Here is an 11821-nt window from a genome sequence, read left to right as displayed (position 1 = left end):
GAGAGATGGAGAGGAGAGAGAGGAGTGGAGGAGGGATGGAGAGGAGAGAGAGAGGAGTGGAGGAGGGATGGAGAGGAGACAGAGGAGGGGTGGAGGGATGGAGAGATGGAGAGGAGAGAGAGGAGTGGAGGAGGGATGGAGAGGAGAGAGAGGAGGGGAGGGGAGGAGGGATGGAGGGATGGAGAGGAGAGAGAGGAGTGGAGGAGGGATGGAGGGATGGAGAGGAGAGAGGGGAGTGGAGGAGGGATGGACAGGAGAGAGAGGAGGGGTGGAGGGATGGATAGGAGAGAGATGAGTGGAGGAGGAATGGAGGGATGGAGGAATGGAAGAATGGAGAGAGAGAGGAGTAGAGGAGGGATGGCGGGACAGAGTGAGAGAGGGGAGTGGAGGGATGGAGGGAGAGAGAGGAGTGTGGAAGGGATGGAGGGATGGAGAGGAGAGTGAGGAGTGGAAGAGGGATGGAGGGATGGAGAGGAGAGAGGGGAGTAGAGGGATGAGGGAGAGAGAGGAGTGTGGGCGGGTTGGAGGGATGGAGAGGAGAGTAAGGAGTGGAGGAGGGATGGAGAGGAGAGAGAGGAGTGGAGGAGGGAGGAGAGAGGAGTGGATGATTGATAGATTGATGGAGAGGAGAGTGAGGACTGGAGGGGGATGGAGGGAGGGATGGAGTGATGGAGAGGAGAGAAAGGAGTGGAGGAGGGATAGAGAGGAGAGAGAGGATTGGAGGAGGGATGGAGAGATGGAGAGGAGAGAGAGGAGTGTGGGAGGGATGGAGAGAGAGGAGTGTGGGAGGGATGCAGAGAGAGGAGTGTGGGAGGGATGGAGAGAGAGGAGTGTGGGAGGGATGGAGAGAGAGGAGTGTGAGAAGGATGGAGAGATGGAGAGGAGAGAGAGGAGTGTGGGAGGGATGGAGGGAGCGAGACAAAGAGGGGAGGAGGAGAAACAAGACGAAGGGAGGAAAAATATATAAAGATTATCAACTGGCCCTCAAGCCAAAGAGAATAAATTCTGAAAAGAGAAGGGGGAGGAAAGGGTTAACAGAAAACTCTCTCCTTCTCTCTCCTCTCTTGCTCTTTCCCTCTTTGTCTGCTTCTCTTAGCTTAGTGCCCCAGGTCCAATAACAATATCTCCATCTCAGAACCACTTCTCATCTCTGTGGCTCTATAAAAAACACACCCATGCAAACGCAAAACTTCCTCACAGCAATCAGCGTGATCATACTCAGCTGGCTCTAATATACACCAGGCCTGTACTGTACGGTATTCATACAAGCTCTGTATTTCATAACACCAGAAAGACTGATGGATACAAGAGTACATGATGCAGCTGTATACAGTAGATTGGAATGTAACAGTCAGTCATGTAATAGGACATTTACAGTCACCCCATTACCATAATCATTTGTTTTGGATACTGCTTCAGTGAGTATGGTAATGATGATGATGATGATGATGATTATGATGTATGCCCAGCAATTAGCATTGAACACACGCCCACACGCCCACGCACGCGCACGCACACGCACACATACGTACACACACACACACACACACACACACACACACACACACACACACACACACACACACACACACACACACACACACACACACACACACACACACACACAGGCTTTGACTTCCTCTGATGAGACCCCAAACCCATCTTATGAACTGGAGCCTCATAACACAATCTATTACCAATGTCAACGTTGATGATGTCATATCGATCAGTAGCTATGTTTCAAAAGACATCCTGTATACCCAGTGAAGTGCACTACTTTTGACCAGAGCCCTGAGTGTGTGTGTGTGTGTGTGTGTGTGTGTGTGTGTGTGTGTGTGTGTGTGTGTGTGTGTGTGTGTGTGTGTGTGTGTGTGTGTGTGTGTGTGTGTGTGTGTGTGTGTGTGTGTGTGCGTGTGCGTGCGTGTTTTGATATTTGCCCAGTGATTTGTCCTCTGCTTACCCCAGTGTCAGGATATGTGGTCCAGCCAAGCTCCGAGGTAGACTCTGTTGTGTCCAGCAGCATCACTGAAAGAGAGAGAGAGGGAGCGAGATACAGAGAGAGAGATACAGAAAGAGAGATACAGAGAGATATACAGAGAGAGAGAGGGAGAGATACAGAGAGAGAGGGAGAGATACAGAGAGAGTGAGAGAGATACAGAGACAGACAGAGAGAGAGAGAGAGAGAGAGAGAGAGAGAGAGAGATATGGGAGAATAGAAGTTATAAAAGTGACAACCAGAGCATTGATTTTCCACGTGAGGAAATGGTTGGTGAACCACTCCACTAGTGCATAACACCAACGGCATCTGGAGAAGAAGCCTAACTACCATTTAGTTTCATGCAGTAACTTTGAGTGCCTGCAACAGCATTCTATAAGCCCTTGGATGTCAGCTATTTTAGGATTAGGGAAGCAACATAGTCCATAACTCAGTCATTATTTGACATGAGAGAGAGAGAGAGAGAGAGAGAGAGAGAGAGAGAGAGAGAGAGAGAGAGAGAGAGAGAGAGAGAGAGAGAGAGAGAGAAAGACAGAGAGAGACCCTCAGTCTGCTTCAATCATTCCTTGTAAAGTTTTTGAAGAGTGAGTGATTGAACAGACGACTAAACAGACCAGTGTTCAGAACACATGCAGTGTTGATGGTTGATGGAGGAACACATGACACGTGATTGATGCTGACATCAGCACAGACAGGGTTAACACAGAGCAAACACACTGTCTGCCTCCATCACACACTGCACTAATCAGCTAACCTAATTAAGCATGCAGACATACACCTACGTGTACGCAGACACACACGCACACATGCGTGTACACACACACAAACACACACATGAACACACAGAAAGAGAGAGAGAGAGAGACAGAGTGACAGAGTGACAGAGAGAGAGATGAGAGAGACTGACACAGAGGCAGAGAGCGACAGAGAGCGACAGAGAGAGAGATGAGAGACTGACACAGAGAGAGAGAGATGAGAGACTGACACAGAGAGAGACAGAGAGCTGAAGGCTACATCACACAGATACAGAAACTATCCTCTGTTTACAAATGAATAATTTCTGCATTTCAGCCATAACATTTGAATGTATTATCATTTCTAATTAATGTTACAGAGTTTTCTGCATGAGAGGGGAAGATCGTTCTGTCTTTTTCTCCAACAGAAACAGATAGAGATAAAGTGGGAGAGACTGTCACCTAAATGATGATCACGGAGATAGAATGTGATCTGAAAAGGTGGTTTGCCTAGACAGATAACACAGTGACCCACGCTAAGGAGATGCTTTAAACTTTCTCTCTCTCTCTCTCTCTCTCTCTCTCTCTCTCTCTCTCTCTCTCTCTCTCTCTCTCTCTCCCTATCTCTTTCCCCTCTCCCTCTCTCTCCCCTCTCCCTCTCTCTCTCCCCTCTCCCTCTCTCTCTCTCTCTCTCTTCCCTCTCCCTCTCTCTCTCTCCCCTCTCCCTCTCTCTCTCCCCTCTCCCTCTCTCTCTGTTGATCAGTACTCAACCTTAAAACACAAGAAACTGATATAAGTCTTAGCCAGTGTCATGACATGCCCTGGGGCACACTGTGTTATTTCACCCAATAGATACGGGAGTTTATCAAAATTGGATTTGTTTTCGAATTCTTTGTGGATCTGTGTAATCTGAGGGAAATATATCTCTAATATGGTCATATATTTGGCAGGAGGTTAGGAAGTGCAACTTAGTTTCCAACTCACTTTGTGGGCAGTGTGCACATAGCCTGTCTTCTCTTGAGAGCCATGTCTGCCTACGGTGGCCTTTCTCAATAGCAAGGCTATGCTCACTGAGTCTGTACACAGTCAAAGCTTTCCTTAAGTTTGGGTCAGTTACAGTGGTCAGGTATTCTGCCACTGTGTACTCTCTGTTTAGTGCCAAATATAATTCTAGTTTGCTCTGTTTTGTTAATTCTTTCTTTTAAGTAAATATATTTTTGTTTTCTCATGATTTGGTTGGGTCTAATTGTGTTGCTGTCCTGGGGCTCTGTGGGGTCTGTTTGTGTTTTCTCTCTCTCTCCACGGTTGTATGACTTTACGACAGGTCATAAATACCTGGTAGAAACTGTCATGCAATATTGAGAGAGTCTACCAGAACAAAGGACCTTATTTTGTTCAAAACTCCTAATCCCCAAAACAATATTTCTACTTTTGAGAATGTGGGACTGGTCTGTGGACATTTAGGGGACAGTAATGATGAGTGTATTTCATTTGGTGACCTCATGAAGGACAGGAAACACACATCTCTTAAAGTGTACATTTCCCAGCTGTTAGGTTTATATCTAAATATTGTGAAACATATGTGATTAAACATGAAACTATTTGTGAAAATATGTAATGTGATGTTAACCTCTTGAAACTAGGGGGCACTATTTTTTATTTTTGTAAAAATAACGTTCCCAAAGTAAACCGCCTATTTCTCAGGACCAGATGCTAGAATATGCATATACAGAAGCGTAGGATAAATACAGGGGGCATATACAGTGCCTTGCGAAAGTATTCGGCCCCCTTGAACTTTGCGACCTTTTGCCACATTTCAGGCTTCAAACATATATTTTACTTATATTTACTTATACTTTATATTATACATACTGTATTTTTTTGTGAAGAATCAACAACAAGTGGGACACAATCATGAAGTGGAACGACATTTATTGGATATTTCAAACTTTTTTGACAAATCAAAAACTGAAAAATTGGGCGTGCAAAATTATTCAGCCCCTTTACTTTCAGTGCCGCAAACTCTCTCCAGAAGTTCAGTGAGGATCTCTGAATGATCCAATGTTGACCTAAATGACTAATGATGATAAATACAATCCACCTGTGTGTAATCAAGTCTCCGTATAAATGCACCTGCACTGTGATAGTCTCAGAGGTCCGTTAAAAGCGCAGAGAGCATCATGAAGAACAAGGAACACACCAGGCAGGTCCGAGATACTGTTGTGAAGAAGTTTAAAGCCGTATTTGGATACAAAAAGATTTCCCAAGCTTTAAACATCCCAAGGAGCACTGTGCAAGCGATAATATTGAAATGCAAGGAGTATCAGACCACTGCAAATCTACCAAGACCTGGCCGTCCCTCTAAACTTTCAGCTCATACAAGGAGAAGACTGATCAGAGATGCAGCCAAGAGGCCCATGATCACTCTGGATGAACTGCAGAGATCTACAGCTGAGGTGGGAGACTCTGTCCATAGGACAACAATCAGTCGTATATTGCACAAATCTGGCCTTTATGGAAGAGTGGCAAGAAGAAAGCCATTTCTTAAAGATATCCATAAAAAGTGTTGTTTATAGTTTGCCACAAGCCACCTGGGAGACACACCAAACATGTGGAAGAAGGTGCTCTGGTCAGATGAAACCAAAATGGAACTTTTTGGCAACAATGCAAAACGTTATGTTTGGCGTAAAAGCAACACAGCTCATCACCCTGAACACACCATCCCCACTGTCAAACATGGTGGTGGCAGCATCATGGTTTGGGCCTGCTTTTCTTCAGCAGGGACAGGGAAGATGGTTAAAATTGATGGGAAGATGGATGGAGCCAAATACAGGACTATTCTGGAAGAAAACCTGATGGAGTCTGCAAAAGACCTGAGACTGGGACGGAGATTTGTCTTCCAACAAGACAATGATCCAAAACATAAAGCAAAATCTACAATGGAATGGTTCAAAAATAAACATATCCAGGTGTTAGAATGGCCAAGTCAAAGTCCAGACCTGAATCCAATCGAGAATCTGTGGAAAGAACTGAAAACTGCTGTTCACAAATGCTCTCCATCCAACCTCACTGAGCTCGAGCTGTTTTGCAAGGAGGAATGGGAAAAGTGCAAAACTATGTGCAAAACTGATAGAGACATACCCCAAGCGACTTACAGCTGTAATCGCAGCAAAAGGTGGCGCTACAAAGTATTAACTTAAGGGGGCTGAATAATTTTGCACACCCAATTTTTCCGTTTTTGATTTGTTAAAAAATTTGAAATATCCAATAAATGTCGTTCCACTTCATGATCGTGTCCCACTTGTTGTTGATTCTTCACAAAAAAATACAGTTTTATATCTTTATGTTTGAGGCCTGAAATGTGGCAAAAGGTCGCAAAGTTCAAGGGGGCCGAATACTTTCGCAAGGCACTGTAATTGACAGCTTAGGGTAGAAAACACTCTAAAGTTTCCAAAACTGTCAAAATATTGTCTGTGAGTTTAACAGAACTGATATTGCAGGCTAAAGCCTAAGAAAAATCCAATCAGGAAGTGACTCATGTTTTGAAACCGTTGTGTTCCTATGCAACCCTATTGGCCACTGAAAGGGATATCAACCAGATTCCTATTTCTACATATTCCACAGCATTTTTTCTACAGCATTTTGACGTAGTTTCACGCCTTTATGTTGAAGAATGAGCGTAAACGACTACATTGCGTAAGTGGCCAGCTGAGGGCTCGCAGAGTAATTCTTGCGTAAAAGACAGAGGTAGTCATTTTTCCTCTCGCTCCTACTGAAAAGCCAATTGTCCCCATTGATATATTATCTAATAGATATTTGAAAAGCACCTTGAGGATTGATTATAAAAAACGTTTGCCATGTTTCTGTCGATATTATGGATATAATTTGTATTTTTTGGGGGCGTTGTCGTGACTACTATTTCCGGTGGATTTCTGAACATAACGTGACAAACAAACGGAGGTATTTTGGGTATAAAAATAATCTTTATGGAACAAAAGGAACATTTGCTGTCTAACTGGGAGTCTCGTCAGTGAAAACATCCAAAGATCATCAAAGGTAAACGGTTAATTTGATTGCTTTTCTGATTTTCGTGACCAAGCTTCCTGCTGCTAGCTGGACATAATGCTATGCTAGGCTATCGATAAACTTACATAAACGCTTGTCTTGCTTTGGCTGTAAAGCATAATTTCAAAATCTGAGATGGCAGGGTGATTAACAAAAGGCTAAGCTGTGTTTCACTATATTTCACTTGTGATTTCATGAATATGAATATTTTCTAGTAATATTTTTTGACCGTTGCGCTATGCTAATTAGTGTAGTTGATGACATTTGGGTAGTTGGGTAGTTCCTTCTAAATGAGAGTATGGGTTTTCATATAAAATGAACCAAATCAATGGCCACGCCCACGTGAGCATAGACATTACGTCGACGTCATGGAACCGCCCTTTTCTACTGAAGTGTATAATACCCGCTCCTGATGAAATTCACATTAGGCTAGAAAACATGCAGCTGACGCTTCATGTGAAATGGTTTATCCTACAACTATACCACAGGACAAGTCAGACAATTCTACAGTTCTATAGGCCACGGAGACCATACAGCTGTAGTTTGGCTACATGGTGTCATGTTCTGACCCTAGTTCTTGGGTTATTTGTTTGTTTTAGTTGGTCAGGACGTGACTTGGTTGGGCATTCTATGTTTTGTGTTTCTAGGTTGGTTTTCTGTGTTCGGCCTAGTATGGTTCTCAATCAGAGGCAGGTGTCGTTAGTTGTCTCTGATTGAGAATCATACTTAGGTAGCCTGGGTTTTCACTGTTGTTTTGTGGGTGATTGTTGTGTTTGTTAGCCACACGGTACTGTTTCGGTTTTGTTCACGTTTATTGTTTTGTATTTCATTGAGTGTTCAGTTTATGTTTTTTAAATAAACAACCATGGACACTTACCACGCTGCACATTGGTCCTCCGATCCTTCTCGCCTCTCCTCCTCAGGCGAAGAGGAGGAGGAAAAACCTTACAGAATCACCCACCAACCAAGGACCAAGCGGCGTGGTAACAGACAGCGGCAGCAGCAGCAGCAGCAGCAGCGGCCAGCATCACAAGACTCCTGGACATGGGAGGAGATTTTGAACAGAGAAGGACCCTGGGCACAGGCTGGGGAATATCGCCGCCCAAAAGCAGAGCTGGAGGCAGCGAAAGCTGAGCGGCAGCGATATGAGGAGGCAGCACGGCAGCACGACAGGTACGAGAGGCAGCCCCAAAAATATTTGGGGGGAGGCACACGAGGAGTGTGGCTAAGCCAGGTAGCAGACCTGAGCTCACTCCTCGTGCTTATTATAAGCAGCTCGTTACTGGTCAGGCACCGTGTTATGCGATTAAGCGCACGGTGTCGCCAGTATGTGCCCATAGACCGGTGCGCTATAGGGCAGCCCCCCGAAAGTGTCATGCAAGTGTGGGCATCCAGCCAGGGCGTATGGTGCCTGCTCAGCGTGTCTGGTTGCCGGTACGCCGTTTCGGTCCAGGGTATCCTGCGCCGGCTCTGCGTGCTGTGTCTCCGGGGCGCTGGGAGGGTGCACTGCGTCCTATGCCTGCGCTCCGCTCGTGCCGGGCAAATGTGGGAGTGGAGCCTAAGGGAGAGGTGCGTGTAGTAGGCACTAGATCTCCCGTGCTTACCCACAACCCTGTTCAACCTGTGCCTGCACTCTGGAGGGTTCGGGCTAGAGTAGTTATCCAGCCTGGGGGAGTGGTGCCAAGGCTGCGCACCAGAGCTCCAGTGCTCCCCCACAGCCCGGTCCTTCAGGTGCCTCCTCCTGTCCTGTGGCAGCCCCACGCACCAGGTTGTCTCTCTGTCTCCTCCCTACAGGGTCTCCCGCCTGTGCAGAGCTGCTAGAGTCTCCCGTCTGGCCAGTGCTGCTAGAGTCTCCCGCCTGTTCAGAGCTGCTAGAGTCTCCCGCCTGTCCAGAGCTGCTAGAGTCTCCCGTCTGTCCTGAGCCGCCAGAGCCACCAGTCTGTCATGAGCCGCCAGAGCCACCAGTCAGCATGGAGCCGCCAGAGCCGCCAGTCAGCATGGAGCCGCCAGAGCCGCCAGTCAGCCAGGAGCCGTCAGAGCCGCCAGTCAGCCAGGAGCTGCCAGAGTCGCCAGCCAGCCAGGAGCTGCCAGAGTCGTCAACCAGCCAGGAGCAGCCAGAGTAGTCAAATAGCCAGGAGCTGGCAGAGCCGTCAGTCAGCCAGGAGCTGCCAGAGCCGTCAGTCAGCCAGAAGCTGCCAGAGCCGTCAACCAGCCTGAGCTACCTCTCAGTCCTGAGCTACCCCTCAGTCCTGAGCTACCCCTCAGTCCTGAGCTACCCCTCAGTCCTGAGCTACCCCTCAGTCCTGAGCTACCCCTCAGTCCTGAACTACCCCTCAGTCCGGAGCTGCCCCTCTGTCCGGAGGAGTTTGTTAAGTCCGGAGGTGTACCTCAGTCCTGTGGGCCTATTTATTAAGGTTCCCAGGTCAGGGTCGGCGGCAAGGGTCGCCGTTCCTAGGAGGCCACAGAGGCGGACTAAGACTATGGTGGAGTGGGGTCCACTTCCAGCGCCAGAGCCGCCACCGCAGACAGATGCCCACCCAGACCCTCCCCTTTAGGTTCAGGTTTTGCGGCCGGAGTCCGCACCTTGGGGGGAGGGGGGTACTGTCACATTGTGACCCTAGTTCTTGTGTTATTTGTTTGTTTTAGTTGGTCAAGATGTGAGTTGGGTGGGCATTCTATGTTTTGTGTTTCTAGGTTGCTTTTCTGTGTTCGGCCTAGTATGGTTCTCAATCAGAGGCAGGTGTCGTTAGTTGTCTCTGATTGAGAATCATACTGAGGTAGCCTGGGTTTTCACTGTTGTTTTGTGGGTGATTGTTTCCGTGCCTGTGTTTGTTAGCCACACGGTACTGTTTCGGTTTTGTTCACGTTTATTGTTTTGTATTTCATTGAGTGTTCAGTTTATGTTTTTTAAATAAACAACCATGGACACTTACCACGCTGCGCATTGGTCCTCCGATCCTTCTCGCCTCTCCTCCTCAGAGGAAGAGGAGGAGGAAAACCCTTACACATGGATGGAAATGGTTAAACTCTGAGACTATCGATCACTACAAAACAAGAGCAAATCTTAGACACATAATTACTAGTCTACAGCTAGAATTTATATAAGGCTAGAACGAGAATACCGACAACCCCCGAAGCATCTATTATATGAGAACATTTCCAAATGGTACTCTGAAAAAGTTAACCAGAGACTCTGATGAACTCTACAGGACTATCGAGGATTCCAACAGAGAAGACAACAACAACATACGGGTGTAAATATATAAATTGCAATCATTCTCGAATGAGCTGCCGTTCATATGCAAAGGATTAGCATTTCAAGGAATATAATTCTAGACTGTGTGTAGTCTTTCCCTCTCTCTCAGTCCCCACCCCTTTCCCTTGTCTTCCAAGCCGTCATATCGGCTTAGCCCACAAGATACTTTTCTATCACTGTTAGTAACCAATATCTACTGTCTGTTTGTGATGTATTTCTGTGATTATTTAGTTAGTTAATAAATAAATAAATAAATAAGGCAATTTGTATATTGCTGATTCATTATGGAAACTAGGGTCCGTGCAGATAACCAAGAATTTTATGACGTTTGGAATGAGACTAATGAGGTAACAATTAATAATTAATTCATTGAAGACTAATTGATCAGATATTAAAATATCTGAAGTGTTATATTCAGAAAATTATAACTTTAATCTCGACATTTTCAGTGGTGCTCCGATTTCCTAGTTAATTAATGTTTACATGATAAGTTTAATCACGTAATAATTCAACCTAGGGAACTGATTTGATATAAATAACAGTCTTCACATTTAATGATAGTCACAAACACGACACCAGCATCAAATCCACTACATTGACCCCACCCCCCCCCCCCCTTGCTCTGTACCTCCTTCTCTCTCTCCCTCTTTCTCTCGTAAAGAGATTTATTCTGGATTATGGTCGCAGATGGAGACCTCCACAAATCTGGCCTTCAATTCCCGCCCCACATGCCCGTCTCCCTCCCTCCCTCCCTCCCTCCCTCCCTCCCTCCCTCCCTCCCTCCCTCATGATCTCATGTTACACTAAAGTAAACCAGGATCTCTCTCTCTCTCTCTCTCTCTCTCTCCTTCTTTCTCTCTCTTTGTCTTTCTCTTTCTGTCTTTCTCCCTCTCTTTCTCTCTCCTTCTCTTTCTCTCTCTCTCTCTCTTTCTCTCTCTTTCACTTTCTCTCTCTTTCTCTTTCTCTTTCTGTCTTTCTCTCTCTCTTTCCTTCTCTTTTTCTCTCACTCTTTCTTTTTCTCTCTCTAGGTGTCTCTCTGTCTGTCTCTGTCTCCTTCTGTCTCTGTCTGCTTCTGTCTCTGTCTCCTTCTGTCTCTGTCTCTGCCTGTCTGTCTCTCTCTCTTTGTCTCTCTCTGTCTCTCTCTGTCTCTCTCTCTGTCTCTCTGTCTCTCTCTCTCTCTCTGATACACACTGACTGATCCTTCCAGATTATTATTATAGATTATATTTTTAGTGCTTTAAACAGTATAACCACTGCACATGCATACACGCAAATATACACACACAGCAAACACACACAACAAACTCCCATTGTCTCATGCACATGTACACATACAATACCAGTTAAAAGTTTGGATCTCCTCATTCAAGGATTTGTCTTTATTTTTTACAATTTTCTACATTGTAAAATAATAGTGAAGACATCAAAACTATGAAATAACACATATGGAATCATGTAGTAACCAAACAAATGTTAAACAAATCAAAATATATTTACATTTTATATTCTTCAAAGCAGCCACCCTTTGCCATGATGACAGCTTTTCTACACTCTTGGCATTCTCTCAACCAGCTTCATGAGGAATGCTTTTTCCAACAGTCTTGAAGGAATTCCCACATATGCTTAGCACTCTTCAAACCCTGTGGTCCAACTCCGCTGTCCAATCCCAAACCATCTCAATTGGGTTGAGGTCGGGTGATTGTGGAGGCCAGGTCATCTGATGCAGCACTCCATCACTCTCCTTATTTTTCAAATAACCCTTGCACAGCC

General features: G+C 45.7%; 1 protein-coding gene across 2 annotated transcripts in view; it reads right to left on the bottom strand.

The window, feature by feature from the left end:
* The window catches only part of ephb6 (eph receptor B6), a 75083-nt gene that overhangs the window by 49209 nt on the left and 14053 nt on the right, over positions 1-11821 (bottom strand). For both annotated transcript variants that reach the window (XM_036968791.2, XM_036968793.2), the window contains exon 2: positions 1961-2025. In XM_036968791.2, the coding sequence (XP_036824686.1) occupies positions 1961-2025 (65 nt within the window). The remainder of the gene's footprint in view (positions 1-1960; positions 2026-11821) is intronic.

This window comes from Oncorhynchus mykiss, chromosome 3 (genome assembly GCF_057628025.1).
Source record: "Oncorhynchus mykiss isolate SJ-2025 chromosome 3, ASM5762802v1, whole genome shotgun sequence".
Taxonomy (NCBI): Eukaryota; Metazoa; Chordata; class Actinopteri; order Salmoniformes; family Salmonidae; genus Oncorhynchus; species Oncorhynchus mykiss.
The sequence above is the reverse complement of the archived record's forward strand: the minus strand, read 5'-3'. Positions and strand labels throughout refer to the sequence as shown.